This window comes from Nerophis ophidion, linkage group LG09 (genome assembly GCF_033978795.1).
Source record: "Nerophis ophidion isolate RoL-2023_Sa linkage group LG09, RoL_Noph_v1.0, whole genome shotgun sequence".
In the NCBI taxonomy this organism is placed as follows: Eukaryota; Metazoa; Chordata; class Actinopteri; order Syngnathiformes; family Syngnathidae; genus Nerophis; species Nerophis ophidion.
This window is the reverse complement of record NC_084619.1, coordinates 16,444,233-16,466,989: the sequence shown is the minus strand read 5'-3', so window position 1 is coordinate 16,466,989 and position 22,757 is coordinate 16,444,233. Positions and strand designations below refer to the sequence as shown.

Sequence of the window (22,757 nt, the reverse complement as noted above, 5' to 3'; positions counted from 1 at the left end):
ATCTAATTTTGCGGGCCGAAGGGCGGATTAAACTTGTTTGGGGGTCTGATGCAGCCCGTGGGCTGTATGTTTGACACCCTTGGTGTCAAGTATTTATAAAGTGATAGGACAAGTTAAAATTGTATTATTAATCCTCTATGTCATAATAAGAAACCTACTGATGTATAAGTATGATGGGCAAGGAAGCCCAAATTCAATCCAGCATATGTTCACTTTAAATTCCCTGCTAATAATTTTTTACTATACTGGGATTGTGATGTGAATAGCAATATACTATTAATTAAGGATAGTTTCATGTTCAAATATATTTCCAGCATTTTATCGGTGACGTGAGGGACTGTTATCACATACTGTATTTATGCAAGAATATAACACATTTTTACATGTATTTTATAATACATACTACATTACAAGTTTGTCCCATATTATTTTGATCAGCTGTTATCAGATTAACGCATGTTTATTGTCAGAATTCTGACATACAGTATTTGCCAAGATTATCGACCCATATAAATATGTGACTCAGCACTGTGCAGGTGAATGTTGCTAACTATTCCCCACGACTAATATTGTGTCTGCTGCAGTTTCCCATGTCAGCAAGTTAACTATATAAACTTGTTTAATTATTGTTTTTGTTTTCTTTAATCTGCAGTTTAATTTGTTCATAACCCCTAATCATTGACATTTGCACAACACTGCAATTGCAGCATTGTCTGCTCATAGTTTTCTACAGTTTATAGAAGTTGAGATAGTTATTTCGTTTTTTTAGGACTTGAGTGAGGCAATAATGTGTTTTAGAACTGTGAAAGTCAACACCGCTAAACACATTCACCTTCTAAAATGATCATGGGTCGCAAGGCCTTGACAATTATTTTACAAGATTTATTCCTGAATTTTTGCCAGGTGGTGTTTTTAGTGAGCTCTTTGTTTACACCCTGTGTGGCACTGTTGGAGTTCCTTCTGGATGATGCAGGGAGAACCTGTGCTGGAAATCAAGGTTTTTCTGTATTTTCACGGTAATGTTGACTTTACGTACAAATATATACAATGTCTTTCTGATGAATCAACAATGTCATGGCTCTAAGTTACAGCGAAACTAATAATCTTGTGATGGAAAAGTTGGTAAGCCTTCAATTCTAGTAACTCCTTTCCCTCTCTTGTTTCAGTTCGCCCACACTGCTGGAGTCCCCTCTTAATGCGGAGTTGAAGAAGAAGGAGCCCAATAATGCAAAGAAGAAAGGTCAGCATGTACAGTATGTTTCCCTTGGTTACAAAATTATTCCCTGTTGGAAAGCAACACTATGCAGTAATTTGGACACCTATACAATAATTTTGATGATATGTTGGCTTTTTGATATATATGTATATATAAAACATGGTAACAGTCTATCTAAAGTTCTTTCAGGCTGTATTTTGGAGTTACATTTTCCAGGGAGCACACCCATCGGAGTCTCCTCACTCATTTTTGTACTGACGCATTCATTGATCTGATCACTGACTGTATAGCAGTTAAGTTAAAAGAGCTTGTACCGTCCAAAAAAAGTGCATTATCAATCTTGGTGGGCTCATGATTAATGCCAGCATATTTTGTATTTGATGACATGAGTTAACTTGTTATTTTTGATGGAGAACCAGCTTGAATCAGAATCAGAATTGGCTTTATTGTCATTATACAAATGTTCAATAAAATCGTGATGCTTCGCGCTTAAAAAGCTCAAATTATGGCATGTTTTAACCACTGTTAATTTATATTTATTACCATGGTGAAAATTATATTTGACAACTGTTTGTTAAGAGAACTCCAGAACTAGAGCAAAACAATTCCCTTCTGCTGCTTAAAATGTATTCAATAGTCTTTACAAAGTCTTTTTGACTAATAAAATCTCATACAACTTCCACCTTATATACGAGAGGATGGAACATTATTTTCTTTTGCATGACAGGAGAAGTTGGTGTGGCAATAACTCTTTAACTTTAACAGTTACTTGGAATACTTGCAATATAATAATAAACACAAAAACATTTTGACCAATGTGTTTACTATTTATTATTGAAGTGGTTGCTTCATGCACAGGCTCCATGTTTATGCAAGCCTATATAATTAGGGCCTAGTGGCTTGATAGTATTCACAAGCTGCGGTTCTCTGTGTTTTTTACGTTGCACTCAGAGAGCGGTATATAATAGTGGCAAGGCCAATTTTATCCCCACTCCCCACAGCTGATTGGGGGAGAGCCTCTGCATGACTGCTATGTCAGGGCCAAAACTACAAGCATTTACAGACAAATGAAACCTTAATCACTCTATGTAATTAAGTAAATCTGCAGAATTTCTAAACCTCTCACGCTCTTGGAGAGGCAAACATTCTTCTATTGGCCGGAACGAGTCGGCAGTAGCTCTCTTAAATATGACATATATGACTACACACTCCATTATAAACAGGAAGGCTCTTCCAAATTATGATGAGGGTGACTTGTAAATGCCTATGGTTATGATTAATTTATGATTTTACTTTAACAAATCGGTTAGTTAAAACAACAGTTATTGTATTGATACTGTAAAAATCGCAATGGGTCTGCTTGATGAAGGAATATCCGACGGGAAATAAATTGTACACAGATTTTTTTTTAAATGATGGTTATGACTAGGCATGAGTCTTAAAAAACTAAACTGATAACACTTTTAGCCACTACTAAAGTAGGTGTGACAACAAAATCAGCTGATTCGTGAACAAAGCAAGCTTTGTCGCCAGATATATTCAAATTCATCCAACTATGTTCTATTCTTCTTATTTATTATCTGATAGCTATGAGCGTGTAACCTGTTGAGCTTTAATTTAAGCAGTGGTGGTGGTTAAAGAGTAGGGGGTTGGATCCAACGCTGGACCACTGATCAATTGCAACAGAGTAGGCTTGTCGTAGAACAGGCTGTAGAATCCAGGATATGAATTTAAATTTTCACTTAACACATTTTGAGATTTATGGAGTATTTTATGACAAAAAAAGAATGCAGTACTTTTCCAGTTCGAACCCAATATCACTTTAAGCCCCCTTGAAATGAGCCGGATAGGACTCCTTAAAACAGGGGTGTCCGAAATGCAGCTCAAGCGCCATTTGCAGCCTGCAATTCATTATTTTATTGGCTCACAAGGCCACCAAACATTCTAAAGACAAAATAAACACATCCCAGATTAAAACATTGCACAAAAACACCACAAAAAAGGTAATTGGTCCATATCCTCCCACAAAAGGAACTTGAAAACCCAAAATGGTCGAAAACATGTGCATCTTACTTTATATGGTCTTAATGATTTCATGATGAACATATACAAATTTCTTGCCTGATATTGTACATTTGTGAGTGTGCTAAATCCCTCAAAAAGGTTTTAGTAAGCAGAATAATTATTAAAGAATGATAAAATTATGAAATTAAAGATTAAGATAAAGATAAGATATGACACTAGTTTGCTTTGTACCCATTACACAACGCTATGTGGATGTTTTGTTCAGACGGTTTGGCATATACTGATTTTTTTCTACTTGGGGTTTAGTATCTTTAATGTACAACATGTGTCAAATTGTTCCCCACATCCTTTAATTGTTCTGTATGTGGCCCTCACTAGGGAAAAAGTGGACAGTTTCTACTGAAAGTCTTTAGCCTACAAAAGAGCACACAGCAAACACTACTGATGACTTCTCTTACTTATAAGAGCCTCTTTAGGTAACCACATTTGCATATATTGAAATGTTGTTGGAGGGTGATGCAATGGTTTCTTTTTATGCTTGCATCTGACATGAGGAAAGTTGCTAAAAAACTAAACTAGCTAACGACTATTTGGAAATAATGATCTTAATGTAATATTGTATAGACACCATGAGAACTAACAAGAAGTACATTCCCACCTCTCAATTTGTGGTTGAAGTTATTAATGCTTACAATGAGTGTTTTTCCCCCCAAGTACCTTGTATGAAATGGTAAAATTATGAGACTGCTACTGCCTACTGAGCACTTCTGTCTTTAGTACCTCTGACAGGGAGGTTAAGTTTTGACACAAAATGTGTGTGTGGGCATGGGGGATGACAAACTTCAGGATACAATTTCTGGTCTAGGATTTTCTCCTGTATAGTAAAACATTACTTTAAAAAATAATTTCCTTTAATACTGAGTCAAGGGAACGGGGTAAGGGTGGTTTATGGGTACTATAACATTATCATTTTAGCATTTACATAGTTGGCATAATACTTACAGATGTTATTGGAGGTACATAAAGTAAAAAAACCTAGAAAGCAAAATACATGTTTAGAAATACAAATGAGCTTTCTTCTGTCGCTTCTTTTTACGTTTTTTTTTATGTCATAAGCAGGACAGAGTGCTTCTCGTTGAGAAAGTTTGATGTGTGCTTTAATGTTGGAGTCACCAACATTGTCCAATTAGATCATTAAAAATTGGTAGGTTCGTTACAAGCTGCTTTTTTTTTTTATATCTTAAGATTGACAAGGTCTAGACAGGTGTGACTACTCGATAAATGTAGCAACAAAGTTGCTAAGTAGGCAACACTGAACCCTCCTAAGTCTTTATTTTCACTGGCAGACCACAGTGTGTATGAGGTGTGTTAAGCAGTAGAGTTACAATGTCATCTGCACTACGATATTGTAACAACAAGCTGCATTCTCATACAGTCCCATTATAATGTGAGGGTAAACAATTTGCTCCAAACGTGTTTGTGGCTGTTCAAATGTTTTTGTGTCGGACCGCTCGTATGGGAAACAGTGGTTTGAAATGGTAAAATGTAGGCATATGGAAGTAGAGATAATGCATAAATGTGCTAACTAATCTAAAGTAGGACATATCTAAAACAAAAAGTATGTTTTTATCTTACTTTGTGGAACTTTTTAACTCTCGGTTTATTTTTCACAGGTATTTCAAAAGAACAGCCACTTGTCTTCCATGCAAATATTAAATCATCTGGATACACAAGCTCCCCAAGGTAAAGTAAACCATATGCTTGCAAATTCAAATTGGTTTGTATGGTAGAGATGATATTCATGGCTCTTTTAAGGGAGGCGAATGTTCTTATCAAAGGGCCATTCAAAAGACTGGTTCAATACACACACATATATGTTATAGTAGAGGTTTCTGTGGTTTATCCGTTATACAGTACTTAATCCCGGGGTGGAATGGAATATACACATAGAGCGGAATATACAACACAGAGGCTATATAATCCCTACAAGCCTGTTTCGCAGGTATCCATATATATTATACATACATATATGTACATATATATGTATATGTACATGTATGTGTATATATGTACATATATATGTATATATACATATATGTACATATATATGTATATATACATATATGTACATATATATGTGTGTATATATATATATACACATATATATATTATATATATACACATGTATGTATATATATATATATATATACACACACACATGTATTTATTTATTTATATATATATATATATATATACACATATATATATTATATATATATACACATGTATTTATATATATATACACACACACATGTATTTATATATATATACACACACATGTATTTATATATATATATATATATATATATATATATATATATATATATATATATATCAAGGAAACAATGAGTGGTAGTAGTTTTTAGATGATATGTGGATCAGAATGATTTAAATTTACACCAATATTGCTCTTAATGTTAGTAATTATTCGGATATATGGACTATATTTTTTTGTTTGTTTTTGTTTTCATTGTGAACAATTCATAAGTTGTGCTATATCCCCATGCTTTGACAGGGACATGGCTATTTTGAATTTTCCCTCACGTATAAAAGTAGAACAAGGGCATTTTACACAATACAGGAAAAAAATACACAATAAATAAGTAAGAATAAAATGCATATACATATATGAAGTATGCATCCAATTATAGTAACAATTAGCACATAATAAAGATGTGAATACAAACACATTTACACACACTTTAAAACACACTTCAAACACACTTGTGCAATATGGGTGTTATGATAGTGCTTTTTTGTTATTGTTTTTTAAATGTTAGTATTTATACATAGTTCAATCGTTTAGTGTCCAATATGTATATATGTGGGTAGGTGAAAATGGTGACTTTACTATTCATTACTAAATTTTCATTGTTTTCATTACGTTTTACTTACGTTGCTGTATATAATGTATATTGTATAAAATCTCCACTGCAGCCACAGAAATTCCCCACTCTGCAATAAATAAAGTCTGTCTTATTTGTTAATTTACTTATCCACATCAGAACATTGAAGCAGAAATGGGAATCCAGATCCTGCTATGGTTCTTTTGACGCTGTCGGGTGGCACACACCATGCAGCTTTGGCAATTCCCAGAAAAAATGCATAAAAAACGGCTCCCAAATGAACATCTCGGAACTGCAAATTAATTTTCATAGTTCACTTAAAAGAGATGTGTAAAAGGCTCGATTCATTCGCAAACATCACATCTCTATTACATAGCCTGTTTATTATAGCTTATGGCACGTTGCCACTACTTCTGCAGCAGAATAGTAACTCTGAAGTATATTCAACAACCGCAAGACTACAATGACAATGACTTCTAATTCATGAGAACTTAGTGTTTTAGAAGTATTCCAAACAACCTCCTTCATTGTGAAAGGCTAAATCCTCACAGTCTGGTTTGAAGTCACCGCAAAGCTCATGTCTTAACTCTCATATGGTCCACAGATCTCCAATGTTCTCTTTCCTCAATAAAAACAATTGATTTACATGTCAAATTGTAGGTTTTGTTAATAGTATTTTGCCTGTGTTTATTACAGAAAGCTTATGTTTATACCCAAAACAAATGCTCAGAAAAAGCAGTCCTTTGTCAAGACCAAGAATAAAAAGTAAGCGTTTTAGTGTTATTATCTTTTACAAAATGTATAAACAATCACTTTTTTTGTATTTTAATTCTTAATTTTCAATTAGGGGTTTACTCCTAAAAGATTACCCAGAGGACACTGCAGCTCCTACAGTTCGCCGTGCACACCTGAGTGTTACCAACAAGCCAGCGTACTGCTTCCAGTATTCAGGTGAGCATTATGTACTACTGACAGTAAGTTGCCTTACTTTTTACACACTATGTATGCTTTTGTAGTTTTTTCTCTGTGATTAATAATTAACAAATGTCTTGTATATCCCCAAGGTGATGGAAAGCAAATCTTGTGCGGTCTAGGTGACAACTCTGTGTTATTGTACAAGTCTTCTCTTACTGGCAATCCAGCTGTGTATACAGGTACACGAGCATGCACTTATCACCCACACATGACATAACCTTTTTATAGTGCGCTTTTAATAAATCTTCATTTCATTTTAAGTTACTCAATGTTTTGCTTTATTGGGCCACAAAGAAGTCACACATTCCAGTCCAGTTGAAAGCGCATCTATTTCCCAAGTTGTAACACTTTTAATAGACAAGGAATAATTTGATTTATATCTTAGATTTAAAACGAAACAATACATATTTGTGCAACTCTGAATAGCACACTTTGAAATTTATCTTTGGCTTTAGATGAAACGCCTGAGTCATTCTCAACTATAACTGTCAAAATTGTAGATAAAGACTTTTACCGCAGATGCTTGGTGTTGTTAAAATGTGATACAGGTGCATTCCATTTGATACCGAATATACCACAAGGGGGCAGTAGAGATACAAGGACCAACGTGAAGGAGACTGAAGGATGCTGTCATCCTCACTTTTTGCCCACATCTCAGAGCAGTTCCATAAAAGTAAATGTTGCAACCACACATTTAGTTTCCAGGTAATTATGAAAGGCTCTCTTTGTGTGCAGGACACGACAAGCCGGTGAGTTGTGTTAGCTGGAGCCTCAACAGACACTGCTGGCTAAGTGCATCACATGACCAGACTTTGCGACTCTGGACTCATGACATCTCAGAGCCTGCTGTTATCATGGTAAATATGTCAATAGCATCACCATATATACAATGCAATGACTGCTGCTGTTATGAAAGTCATCACTCATGATGTCAAATGCTCATCTATCCATCCATTTTCTACCGCTTGTCCCTTATGGGGTCGCAGGGGGTCCTCTAGCCTATCACAGCTGCACATGGGCGGAAGGCGGTGTACATCCTGGACAAGTCGCCATCTCATCTCATGGCCAAGACAGATAGACGGATAAACTTCTGTCTATCTGACATGGCTAATTGAGTTTTTTACATAGTGGAAAAGACTCATCAAACACTGATGACACGGCAGATAAATGACAATAAAAATAAATGCCCGGTGTTTTCTCAAACAGAGGCTATCATGGGTATGTTAAAATTTAGAGATTACATTTAAATTATTTCAAATTAAGCATTGGTGACACATTACCGTCCACAAAATGGTGCACACTGATGGTCAAAAAGCGTTTTGAAGATGGTCTGTAAAACATAAATCATGCAACATTTTGACATCAAAGAACCATCATTACATGTAATGTATACCACAAAGAAGAGTTTTAAATGTAGAAGAAAAATGATAATATGACCCCTTTATGTCGCCGGGAGAATACGCAGAGGGCAAGGTTTGGCTGGGATCCCCTATATTTAAGGGTAGCTCCACCCAAAAGTGTGCATATTGGATGAAGTCGCATAATGCCAGACTACCCTCAGAGTATATTCTGACTTTTTGGCCTTTTGGGGTAAATATTTGCTCTATTTTTGGCCATATCTCTGGTTGTGTTGCTCCGAATGGATTTAATTTTTTTCAAAGAAGATTTTTTTTCATGTTTAATTTTAATATTTTCATTTCAAATACATTTTCATATAGCACCGATACACTCAACAAATTTTATAATCATGGAGTAGCTGAAGAACGAAAAAGTCCTTTGAAAGTTTAAAATGCATAAAAACATGTTGGATTCATATTTTTCCTACTTTTTTGTTCAAATTTAACGCAGCTATTCTACACCGCTAATTTTTAAATCTGCCACATCAAAAATAAAATGATAATTTAAAAAAAACATTGTTTTATGACCAATCTTATTCATATTAAGGCCCAATCTTTACCCCAGTACTCAGCCTTTTAACATTTACTACACGGATGATAACTCATTTTATGCAAATCTTTCAAAATATAAAAAAACTGACATTTAGAACAAAGGGGCATTGACATGGGGTTACATTAAAAAAAAAAAAAAAAAACATAACATGATTGCTGTTTTTATTTAGGCCAGACGTTAAATGAGAGAAAGTATGAACAAACATGAATCCAAACATGTTTTTTACACTCTAAACTCCCTGATGACTTTTTCGTCCTGCAGCTACTCTACATGTATAAAATTAAGTACTCTCCAAAGGTTTAAGTCGAGAGGGAGAATGCCGCGCAGCCACAATCGGTGCAGTTGTGCAGCTTTTTTCATTGAAGCACATGGAAGAATTTTTAAAAGTCATTATTGCACTATTGGAATTACAGGTAAAGACATTTAAAATTACTGTGTTGTATCTGTATAGACTATTGACTAGTTTATTTTGAGATGATCATTTGGTCTCATATTTCTGTTTTCTTTCAGGGGAAACAAATGTTCTCTAAACCTATCAAAGGTGCCCAGTTTTATTACCTTGACAAGTTTTTGCTTCTGGCATCTGGAGATTCACTGCACTTGTATTTGTACCATGTGGATGTCACGCACGATGATGTCAAAAGGTACTGGTATTGATATTGCCTTTTGATCTGCTGCCTTAATCAGTGGTGTGCAACCTGCAGGCCACAACTTATTTATTTATTCATTAGGATAAGGCGTATTCTAAACACAAAGTGTAGCAAATACAAACTATTTTATTTTTTTTCTATAACATAGAGCTGAGTTAAATACACAACATTTCACTATGTAGCACATTTTTACTGATATTTCATTGGTATTAGAAGTTATTTATTACTAACCAAATACAGGTAATTTCCCCAGTTAAGGTCTCTATATTAACAATAGGACAGCATCATTGCATTATTACAAATGTGTTATGGTAATCCTGAATCACGTGCATTGTTAATCACATTACCATATGGGGAGTCCACTGCTAACATTGTTGCAGCGCTTCTTAAACCTTCTCCTCCTCAAGAAAACATTCAGTCAATGTACAGTAGATTCCTTTACATGTTGTCAACTGTATATAATGCAATATAAAACAGATGTGTTCCTACTGTTGCTTTTGGAACATAAATTGTACTGTATCTAACTTAACAATAACCATACTGTGACCTGTATTCATTAGAAGGAAAAAAGTAATTCAAGATTGGCTTCATCATGCTTTGTTTGTTTTTAGATATGAGCATCGTAGTTTTGTCAAATTGGCAAGATGCTTTTCAACATCCTCTGGAGCAGATATTACAGATTTGTCTGCCATCAATGATTTTTTCTCCCGTATCCTTTTATTGGCTGTTGTTTTTTGTGCAAAATCAAGTGTTTTGATGAATGGATTAAATACTATGTCCGCTCAACTGCTGTTTCTGAAGCTTGCATTGCTGGTTTTGCATGTAAATGTCTGCATTTTAAGTGTACGTAATAATGTATCTACCAAACTTTATAAAAGTGAGATGTCCTTTCTTGTGTGCTCTCCCCAGCATCGACAATACAATGTATATTTATCAACTATATTTTTTGTGCTTATCTCTGCCCTCTCCTCCCTAGGTTTCAACTAAATTTCATGCTTGTCTTGCTTATTGTCTCTACATGAAGAATTCCATAACTTTCTCTGTTCAGACATTGTTCTGGCGTGTGCTTCCGATCGGTCCATTCAAGTATTTGACATGAACAAAGGTAGAGTGGCTGCAGAAGTGCCCGATGCTCACAGCAGAGCCATCCATTGCATAACACAAAACAAGGTGAGCATTTAAAAACTTTCCAACCATCCATGTAATGGGCTCCCCATTTCCAGAGCTCCTGCTCATACAGGCTCTACTCCCCTTACCTGGCGTCATTGTACATCATTTGCCTCATTTAAACATAACTCAATAGATAATAACATTCTCATGCTATACAATAGAGCTTGGTCCTCAATAGGCAGCCTGCTGGCCAAATCTGGCCTACCAAACATCACCCAAATAATGAAACCATAGAGTTTTACAGAAAAATGCTCATTAATGGTTGATATTCATTGTGAGTGGCTCGATAGCTGGATTGGTATTAAACTAAGGGACCCAGGTTTATATCCCTGTCATGGTGAATATCATATTATAGTTTATTCTTGTATTATTAAAATATGATTATTGAATGACAATGGGATATTAGAAAAGACAAGGCCGAGCGAATGTTCAACATCGGGATGGATGAGCTTCATGGAGCCCTGGCTGAACGAGCATGTATAGGACACTTCAGTCTCCTTGAACTGATTCTGAATCATTCCCGCAGACTTGATATTGACTGGACTTTGGCCTAGAGCTAGTGGGAAGCTTAGGACTGAGTATGGTCTCTTGGTTGCTTTGTTGAGTCTGTCCTTGTCTCTGCCCGTGCATCCCCTTAGCAGACGATGGCGTTGAGCACTGAAGAGGCCACCACGTTGTAAGCGGGTGTCAAAATTGTCTTTTTGTTTTGTTTGTTGTTTGTCTATGTATGATGCAATTGTACGTGTGCAACATGTACTATTTAATGCTGTTTTTGTTTAGATTTTTGTTGTTTTACATTTGCAGCTGTATGTAGAAATAGCGCCTCTGAAGTGGCAGCCCGTCGCATCAGCTCTGTGCTCCTTTAATGTTTCCTTCTTGTTTTCATAACAAGATCGCGCCGCAGATGGCCGCCACGGTACTGGGCTCTCTCATAATTGTGTTTTGCTTTGTTTCTTGCAGTGAAGAAAGCACCGTCTATTAAGGCAAATTCTTTGTGTGTTACACATACTTGGCCAATACATTTGATTCTGACACTGATGATATTATGTTTAAATTATGTTGTATTTATATTTTTGGTAAGGATACCAACATTGCTAGCAATTACAGTATATTAATGGCCCTCGTAATTGTAATTGTGGACCCCGCACTAGAATGATAGCTTTTTAAATAAATGTATCATTTAATTAAGGGGGAACTGCATATTTTTTAAATAGTTTTGCCTATCGTTCACTATCATTCTGAGAGGCAAGAACATGTCTAGTTTTTAAATGTATTTCAAAGATGATTAAAAAAAAACACTTAGAAGATGCGGCGGCTAAAGGAAGTCACTTATGTAGTCTTTAAAGCCCTCTAAAACAACTTCAAAACCCTCCATCAGCATTTTGTAAACACACTGCAAGTATATATATATATATATATATATATATATGTATGTATGTATGTATGTATGTATGTATGTATATATATATATATATATATATATATATATATATATATATATATATATATATATATATGTAGGTGTGGGAAAAAATCACAAGACTACTTCATCTCTACAGATCTGTTTCATGAGGGGTTCCCTCAATCATCAGGAGATTTTAATGGAAGCATTCACATACAATGGTTTATATAGAGCACAGAGTGGGTGGGTACAGGCAGGCGTAGGGTGTGGTGATTGGCTCATGTGTTACCTAGGAGGTGTTTCCGTCTGTGGAACCCCTCATGAAACAGATCTGTAGAGATGAAGTAGTCTTGTGATTTTTTCCCACACCTACATATTGCGCTCTACCACGGTATCGAGCACTATTCTCTGGATAATCCAATCAAGACATATATATATATATATATATATATATATATATATATATATATATATATATATATATATATATATATATATATATATATATATATATGTATATATATATATATATATATATATATACATGTATATATACATGTATACATAGTGTAGTAACAGACACATTCGTAATATATTCAATATTTACCGTATTTTGGTCATTTTATCATTACCAGGACTAGTCCTTCGACGCATTTATTTCCGTTTCCAAAGCAGCGCACTTCAGACTTCTGGCAACAACGTGTGTCCTACTTTCGCAAACAAGGCGTGTGTGTCTTCTTATAATGGCAGACACAATAACAAACAAAAAATCCGACTATTTTTGAACAAATGATGATTCACAAACTTATCTTTTTTAAGCTAAATATACGGAGGATGAACTACTGCACAAAGGAAAAGTGAGACGTTGGAGCAGTCAAAAGCCGAGAGAGTGAGGTGAAAATCAGTCGAAGCTGCAACATGTGGAATTTGAAGCCATGCTATTTTGACGTAAATGGCATGCTTACCCAAAAACGTTGGACAAAACCTTTCCGGCCTGCTGCACCAAACCGACAAATGTCCATCGAGGATTTATTGATCATCATGATACACGCAGAAGGTCATGCATGTTATTACAACTGCAGTGCATACGCTGTCTGGTTAGCTGTGTACAAACAAAACATGAAATGTGGACAAATCAAATGACAACTGTAATATGATTGTTCATGTTTTTCAGTCAGTACAGATTGGTGTCTTACTGCATTGTATTGTACATTACAAACTCAAACATGCTAGCTAATTTTGTAGTACACCGCTGTGTTCTTACGCTAGAAAAATAGTTTTTCAGTGTTTGCTCCTACAACAACAATGTCGCTACAGCCTGGTTACATGTTACGGAACGTAAATGAAGTATTCTTGACGGTTTTTGAATGCATTTTTTTTTTGTGATTTAGAGGAAGAATTGATCGCACCCATTAGCTGCATTGCTAGCAGCTAAGAACAAGCCGATTTTACACGCTAGAGAGCAAAATTTGTGGTAAAATTTCATGAAAAACACTTGATCATTCATTAATTGACACGTTACATACACTTCTTCAAGCAAATTAAGTTCCAAAATGTTGACGTGGGCTTGACGGTGGAAGAGGGGTTAGTGCATCTGCCTCACAATACGAAGTTCCTGCAGTCCTGGGTTCAAATCCAGGCTCGGGATCTTTCTGTGTGGAGTTTGTATGTTCTCCCCGTGAATGCGTGGGTTCCCTCCGGGTACTCCGGCTTCCTCCCACTTCCAAAGACATGCACCTTGGGATAGGTTGATTGGCAACACTAAATTGGCCCTAGTCTGTGAATGTGAGTGTGAATGTTGTCTGTCTATCTGTGTTTGCCCTGCGATGAGGTGGCGACTTGTCCAGGGTGTACCCTGCCTTCCGCCTGATTGTAGCTGAGATAGGCGCCAGCGCCCCCCCGCGACCCCGAAAGGGAATAAGCGGTAGGAAATGGATGGATGGAATGTTGACGTTACACAGGCTCACGCTCTTTTGCAAACAAACCCCTACTTTGTTTTGTATCAAAACCTCTCTGGTTACTGTAATGACACATCACTGGAAAGCGCAAATCTTTTCGAAGCATTTGTGCAATCAAGTCTGATAATTGTTTCAAATATATATAGTAATTGCAAAACATGCCCCCAGTGACAGCTGCTTTTAAGGGGCTTACTGAAATAATTTTAAAAAGTTGAGCAGAACTAAAAAGTCAACAAAGGAAAATGGGCCACACAAGACGGGCCGTAATTTTCCCATGGCTGATGTAACCTGTACTGATCATATGACTACATTTATACGTTTTCAGTCATGTACATTTCATTTAGTATTCTTTCTATAATGACACATCACCTGTATCTAATTTGTATTATGTTGTTTAACAACAATTTAAATCACCAAACAGGATTTGTGATTGTGAGTGTGAATGTTGTCCGTCTATCTGTGTTGGCCCTGCGATGTGGTCGCGACTTGTCCAGGCTGTACCCCGCCTTCCGCCCGAATGCAGCGGAGATAGGCTCCAGCACCCCCCGTGACCCCAAAAGGGACAAGCCATAGAAAATGGATGAATGGAAGGGATTTGTCTCCATATGGTCATTCAGTAGTGCTGTAGTAGTTTAACTAAAATATATAGTAGAAGTATATGTGTATAGGTTAAGCTTTGTGATTGGAAAGAGACAAAGCAAACCAAAATGGGATTTTTGGCATCATTGACTAACAAGAGCTTCATCTTTCTAGTTAAGGTTCGGCTATTTGACAGATGTTCTGGAGTTGCATAAGACGTCTATGAGTGCGAAGAGGGTTACATAAGGAGCACGTCTGTGATGGAGTAAATGTGTTAGCTTGTGGTGTGAATGAAGCAGTCGGTGGCTTCAAATTTACTGTCATTGTCTCGCTGTGTACTTGAACCCCTGGTGTATTGGGATTAAAAGTGCCATATAAAATGGCGTGGGTGAGATTATACGCAAAATGATTGCCTTGGACTAATGCTGTTCCATTATGCAATCAGGGTCTTTTTGCACTCCCACGTCACTGTCTTGGACTCATGTAGGCCCAATTTTATTTTGTCTAACAAGTTAGAGTGGGCTTCACGGTGGCAGAGGGGTTAGTGCGTCTGCCTCACAATACGAAGTTCCTGCAGTCCTGGGTTCAAATCCAGGCTCGGGATCTTTCTGTGTGGAATTTGCATGTTCTCCCCGTGAATGCGTGGGTTCCCTCCGGGTACTCCGGCTTCCTCCCACCTCCAAAGACATGCACCTGGGGATAGGTTGATTGGCAACACTAAATTGGCCCTAGTGTGTGAATGTGTGTGTGAATGTTGTCCGTCTATCTGTGTTGGCCCTGCGATGAGGTGGCGACTTGTCCAGGGTGTACCCCGCCTTCCGCCCGATTGTAGCTGAGATAGGCGCCAGCGCCCCCCGCGACCCCGAAAGGGAATAAGCGGTAGAAAATGGATGGATGGAAGTTAGAGTGGGCTTCACGGTGGCAGAGGGGTTAGTGCGTCTGCCTCACAATACGAAGTTCCTGCAGTCCTGGGTTCAAATCCAGGCTCGGGATCTTTCTGTGTGGAATTTGCATGTTCTCCCCGTGAATGCGTGGGTTCCCTCCGGGTACTCCGGCTTCCTCCCACCTCCAAAGACATGCACCTGGGGATAGGTTGATTGGCAACACTAAATTGGCCCTAGTGTGTGAATGTGAGTGTGAATGTTGTCCGTCTATCTGTGTTGGCCCTGCGATGAGGTGGCGACTTGTCCAGGGTGTACCATGCCTTTCGCCCGATTGTAGCTGAGATAGGCGCCAGCGCCCCCCGTGGCCCCGAAAGGGAATAAGCGGTAGAAAATGGATGGATTGATGGAAGTTAGAGTGCTCTGAAGAAGAATTTTGCATTACCCATCAATGTCAGTGTCAGCAATGAGCTGAATTGGCCATGTCAGTTGATGATTCACACACAATGAGGCAAGCTTATTAGTCGCTTTTGGGTTCTGATGGTTATACAGTACTTATCATTCTAGAGAACTTGACCAAATATTTTATATCTGTGTAAAATTGTGTACCCAATGACCGTCACGCTTTTGACTTCCCTTGCTTCGATAGTTCGGATTAGTTGGATAAACCCATGCATGTACCCATTCAAGAGTGAATCACACAGCTGACTTCTCGCCCATGCCTCTTCTATTGTATGTGCCATCATTGTGGACTGTGTTGTTTCAGCTGAGCTATTGCGTCAATGCATGGCCAAGGGTTTGTGGGGTAGTGGGGGGTGTTAATACCAGAGGGGAAAGCAGATAGCCCCAGCTCAGACACTGCGAATATAATGTCATGCTCCCTGAGACTCGCATTTTCGTCTCAAAGTGGGCCGACTGTAAAGAACTTGAGCCTGCGAAAAAACATTTCCATTGCCTCCTCTGTAAAATTCACCTGGAACTCATCAGAGCAGAAGGGTGGAAGACTTCTCGGAAAACTAAACTGGAAATGCCCTGTCGGACTCCCGTTCTCACACTACTGATGGAAATCCAAACAAAAACCATGCCGTCTCACTCTCACTCCAGATTTCTCATATACCTTTATGTATCATCTGATAAGGTGGCAGGAAAGTCACATGGACTAGGTGCTGTGGAAACTGTATATTTAGAAGTAAGTGCTATCTCGCTGTGGTAGAGAACTGATGGAAAACACATTTTTGAAAAAAGACAATTTCACATTCCTGCTTCACTACCATTGGCTTTAATTTCGTAACTCTCCACACACTGTTGTGCGAAGTGGAATGACGTATTTGGAAGTTGTTTGCTTACACAGGCTATACTGCAGAAATATTTTCCAGCAGTGGATATGCTAAGAAGCTTAGTCTTATACTACTCCAGTTATCCGTAACCTGACGAGGCGTTTTTTTTTTCGTTCATTTTTGTGTATTTTACAGGGCTCAATGTTCAGCACACAGGCACCAGAATCATACAACCTCTTCCTCACCAGTGCAGTCACAGATGGCGTGAAGATGTGGGACCTTCGCACACTTCGGTTAGTGCAAATATATTGTTGGCTGTTCAACAGTTGAAATTGTCCTGCCAACACAGTAAAGGCCCATACAGTATGAAATACATTTTTAAATATTTACTGGTTTTACACTCAAATAAGTCAACATAGTTCAAGTTCATGTCCATATACTGATTAGACATACAACATACTTGATGATGCATGGCTGGTAGTGACGGAAAGGTACAAACATTCATGACAGCAATTCAACTTCAAATGTGAAAATACTATGTGATTTAAACTCATTATATGCAAAGTGAGATATGTCAAGCCTTTATTTGTTATAATTTTGATGATCATGGCTTACAATTTTTTGAAAAAACAAAATTTTCTGAGATTTTCAGCTTGCAGTTTTCATAAACTGAAACCCATATTCATCAAAATTACATCAAAAGAAGGCTTGAAATATCTTGAGTTGCATGTTATGAGCCTATGTGTCATACAGTATTATTATTTCACCTTGTAAACCCAATTGCTGGAATAAACAAACCTTTGCATTATATTCTGATTTTATTAGTTTCACCTGTTATACGTATACATATGACGAGGTGTAATTAAGTCTGAATACAGATGTAGTTTTTTCTGCCTATTATAGTAGCACTTCTTTGGTGGAAGAGCAGACTTTTCCCATTGGAAATAATGGATCAGTTGCAGGGTTAAGACTGTCCCAATCATAACAACTATTTAACTACATTCAATGTTAAAAGTAACATTCAACATAACATTCATGCTTAAAAGGGACTTATTGAGGTTTTAATCTACATTTAAAAGATGTCCATGTTGTCTAGATAATGTAGCGGATGTGTTGTGTTGTAAATTTTGCTCTAAGGTCACAAAGGGATGTAGCGATAAACAATAATGACAACCGCGGTAAAACTCCCGACGGATTGTGTTGCCGTTTTCAATTAAAATAACAAAACATTTGAGATCGATAACTGCACTTTGATAAACTCACGGACTGATTGGCGCCATCTCATTAGTTTAAATGCTAACATGAAAACAAGAGACATTGTCTTTCCCCATAAAGAAACAACATACCCAAATATAATCTATTTTACCGTATTTTTCGGGCCACATGGCATTCCAGATTACAAGGCACACTGTTAATCAACTGGTCTATTCGGGGCTATTTACACACACATGACGCACCATAAGGCGCATGAAAAGGGTCATATTATGATTTCTTTTTTCTACATTTAAAACACTTCCTTGCTGTCTACATAGCATGTAATGGTGGTTCTTTGGTCAACATTTTGCAAAGATTTTTCACAGACTATCCTCAAGCCACTTTCTGACTGTCTTCAGGATGCGCCGTTTGGTGGGCGGTCTTGATTAAGTAAACTATATGCTACTTTATATTACTAAATAGCAACAGCACAGGATGAATGTCCCACAAAAAGAGGATAGAGAGAAAGAAGGAGCTGATTGACGACGGCACGGGCTACAAAGGCGAAGGACGCATGCAAATTTTCGAGACATATGCAGACCCCAAATACACAGCAGGTAACAAGAGATAAGAAAGGTTGGTTTTGCATAACAGGTCAAAACAAAACTCCAGACAGTAGGTCTCCTAATAGGTACACTTATGGGGTCCTTATTGCTGGGATGTTATTGACGTCAAGTCCGGCTCATGTCCCACTCAATGGATAGATAGTACAAACCCCGTTTCCATATGAGTTGGGAAATTGAGTTGGATGTCAAAATAAAGGGAATGCAATGATTTGCAAATCATTTTCAACCCATATTCAGTTGAATATGCTGCAAAGACAACATATTTGATTTTCAAACTGATAAACATTTTTTAATTTTTTTTGCAAATAATCATTAACTTTAGAATTTGATGCCAGCAACGCATGACAAAGAAGTTGGGAAAGGTGGCAAGAAATACTGATAAAGTTGAGGAATGCTCATCAAACACTTATTTGGAACATCCCACGGATGTGCAGGCTAATTTGGAACAGGTGGGTGCCATGATTGGGTAAAAAAACAGCTTCCCAAAAAATGCTCTGTCTTTCATGAGAAAGGATGGGGCGAGGTACACCCCTTTGTCCACAACTGGGGACAGCGTGGCGCAGTTGGGAAAGTGGCCGTGCCAGCAACCTGAGTGTTCCTGGTTCAATCCCCACCTTCTACCAACCTCGTCACGTCTGTTGTGTCCTTGAGCAAGACACTTCACCCTTGCTCCTGATGGTTCGTGGTTAGGGCCTTGCATGGCAGCTCTCGCCATCAGTGTGTGAATGTGTGTGTGCGTGGGTGAATGTGGAAATAGTGTCAAAGCGCTTTGAGTACCTTGAAGGTAGAAAAGCGCTATACAAGTATAACCATTTACCATAACTGCGTGAGCAAATAGTTAAACAGTTTAAGAACAGCGTTTGTCAAAGTGCAATTGCAAGAAATTTAGGGATTTCAACATCTGCGGTCCATAATATCATCAAAAGATTCAGAGAATCTGGAGAAATCACTTCACGTAAGCGACATGGCCGGAAACCAACGTTGAATGACCGTGACCTTCGATCCCTCAGACGGCACTGTATCAAAAACCGACATCAATCTCTAAAGGATATCACCACTTGGGCTCAGAAACACATCAGAAAACCACTGTCACTGAATACAGTTTGTCGCTACATCTGTAAGTGCAAGTTAAAGCTCTACTATGCAAAGTGAAAGCCATTTATCACCTACATCGAGAAACGCCGCTGGCTTCTCTGGGCCCGAGATCATCTAAGATGGACTGATGCAAAGTGGAAAGGTGTTCTGTGGTATGACGAGTACACATTTCAAATTGTTTTTGGAAATATTCCACATCGTGTCATCCGGACCAAAGGGGAAGCGAACCATCCAGTCTGTTAGCGACGCAAAGTTCAAAAGCCAGCATCTGTGATGGTATGGGGGTGCGTTAGTGCACAAGGCATGGCTAACTTACACATCTATGAAGGCACCATTAATGCTAAAAGGTACATACAGATTTTGGAACAACATATGCTGCCATCCAAGCGCCGTCTTTTTCATGGACGACCCTGCTTATTTCAAGCCACATTCAGCATGTGTTACAACAGCGTGGCTTCATAAAAAAAGAGTGCGGGTACTTTCCTGGCCCGCCTGCAGTCCAGACATGTCTCCCATCAAAAATGTGTGGCGCATTATGAAGCGTAAAATACGACAGCGGAGACCCCGGACTGTTGAACGACTGAAGCTCTACATAAAACAAGAATGGGAAAGAATTCCACTTTCAAAGCTTCAACAATTAGTTTCCTCATTTCCCAAACGTTTGAGTGTTGTTAAAAGAAAAGGTGATGTAACATAGTGGTGAACATGCCCTTTCCCAACTACTTTGGCACATGTTGCAGCCATGAAATTGTAACTTAATTATGATTTGCAAAAAAAAAAACATTTAAGTTTATGAGTTTGAACATCAAATATCTTGTCTTTGTAGTGCATTCAATTGAATATGGGTTGAAAAGGATTTGCAAATCATTGTATTCCGTGTATATTTACGTCTAACACAATTTCCCAGCTCATATGGAAACGAGGTTTGTACTTTATTGATTCCTTCAGGAGCGTTCCTTCAGGAAAATAAAAAAACCAAAAATGTGTTCATGCGTTCTTCCCTGCATTTCTGGCTCATTCCCGACGCACCATCACAACCTCCCTGAGTGCACCTTTTGGGTGCTAAAAAAATAGTTTTTTTTACAGTATATTGCTCAGAGAAAAGGTAGTGTGTGCTGCATATTCCACGACAACATAACAGCACAGGTTAGACCGTTGACGCATATGATGTCATGTCACGCTATCTATCACTTGTTATTTGGGTTTATTTAGGCCCATACTCCTTTATAACACTGTTTCATGTACCACTCAATGTACCGTATATCTTTCTTTATTCACATTCGGCATCTTACCTCTTGTCTGCCTTTTGCAATGAGCATTGATTAAAAAGAGGCACAAAAAGCCAAATAAATTGTTAAATTCTGAAATGTATGTCCTCAGTATTAGATGTTTCTTTCAGAGGTTTATACTGTATGCTGCTAGTACTATACTGTAGAAAGAAGCCTCATGTACAGTTTACAACGTAAAGTGAGTGGAACAGCCTTGGCAGGGGTCAAGACACATTCACTATGATGCATTGCTCATGAAACATTATTTTCTTTACACTTTGTGTTCAAACATATTTTGAACTCCCATCAGGGCTTTTATTGGCTGAAAGGTTTTTGTTAAACAAGTTCAAAGCTTCCGGCTTCCTCCCACCTTCAAAAACATGCACCTGGGGATAGGTTGATTGGCAACACTAAATTGACCCTACTGTGTGAATGTGAGTGTGAATGTTGTCTGTGTTGGCCCTGCGATGAGGTGGCGACTTGTCTAGGGTGTACTGCGCCTTCCGCCTGAATGCAGCTGAGATAAGCTCCAGCACCCCGAATGGGACAAGCGGTAGTAAATGGATGGATGGAGATTCATAGCTGTAAATGCGAACCATATCAAATAAACAACCAAACACATTTTATGTTTACCTCATTCCAAATATCCAAACTAATATCCGCTTTTAAAAGTTTCCTCATGAAATTAAATCTTGTGTCAAGGCGCTGTATGTAGCAAGAATTTTTTTTCTTCATCTTTTATGTTTAGATAAATTAATACAGGAGGAAGAATCCAAATATTCTCTTTGGCCCAGTTGGAGGAATTCCTTAGTAATTCATTCCTTCATGTCTGAAACAGCCTCTTTGTTTAAATCCTCTTCCCAAATTTTGCTAAAACCTTAAAGCTATGTGATAAATATTTGGGCCAGCTTTCAAACTTCTGGTTTTGGGAGCTGTCATCATGCTTCTCTCAGCAGATAAAATCCCACTTAGATTAAGCACATGGAGCCACTTTTTTTTAAAACATTTTTTAGTTCTGGTTAATTTTATGTTCCAAGTGTTGAACTCCCATGGATAAAGATCAAAGAGCTACAGTGACCCATGTATATAAATTTTACTTTTAGTAAGTTCACCCCTTATGTTTAAGCAACTAAAATATACTGGGCCAATTAAACTTGGATGAACTTTAAAGTAGCCAGTGTACAGTTTGTATAGCAGTATTGATTTATTTTCCTGCAAATAAGTCAACACATAGCCATTATTTGTCAAAATTGTCTTTAATGCTCAAAAATATAAAAGAAAACTTAAACTGTTGGACAATTTGCTTACGCATTTGTTCACAAAGTACTGACCCCCGCCCATCCTTGTTTGTGAATGACTGAGCATTTCATGGAAGCTGCTTCTATACCCAATCATGGCACCCACCTGTTCCCAATTACCCTGTTCACCTGTGGGATGTTCCAAATAAGTGTTTGATGAGCATTCCTCAACTTTCTTTCTTTCTTTCTTTCTCACTTGTGCCAGCTTTTTTGAAACATGTTTCAGGCATCAAATTCCAAATGAGCTAATATTGGCAAAAAATAACAAGGTTTTCCAGTTTGAACGT

The 22,757-nt window shown here is 37.7% G+C and overlaps 1 protein-coding gene across 1 annotated transcript in view; it reads left to right on the top strand.

The window, feature by feature from the left end:
* The window catches only part of wdr27 (WD repeat domain 27), an 83,852-nt gene that overhangs the window by 14,581 nt on the left and 46,514 nt on the right, over positions 1–22,757 (top strand). The window contains exons 11-21 of the mRNA XM_061910427.1: positions 904–1,016; positions 1,167–1,240; positions 4,915–4,984; positions 6,844–6,912; positions 6,995–7,098; positions 7,212–7,301; positions 7,858–7,979; positions 9,583–9,716; positions 10,334–10,431; positions 10,771–10,892; positions 17,185–17,282. Coding sequence (XP_061766411.1) covers positions 904–1,016; positions 1,167–1,240; positions 4,915–4,984; positions 6,844–6,912; positions 6,995–7,098; positions 7,212–7,301; positions 7,858–7,979; positions 9,583–9,716; positions 10,334–10,431; positions 10,771–10,892; positions 17,185–17,282 — 1,094 coding nt within the window. The remainder of the gene's footprint in view (positions 1–903; positions 1,017–1,166; positions 1,241–4,914; positions 4,985–6,843; positions 6,913–6,994; positions 7,099–7,211; positions 7,302–7,857; positions 7,980–9,582; positions 9,717–10,333; positions 10,432–10,770; positions 10,893–17,184; positions 17,283–22,757) is intronic.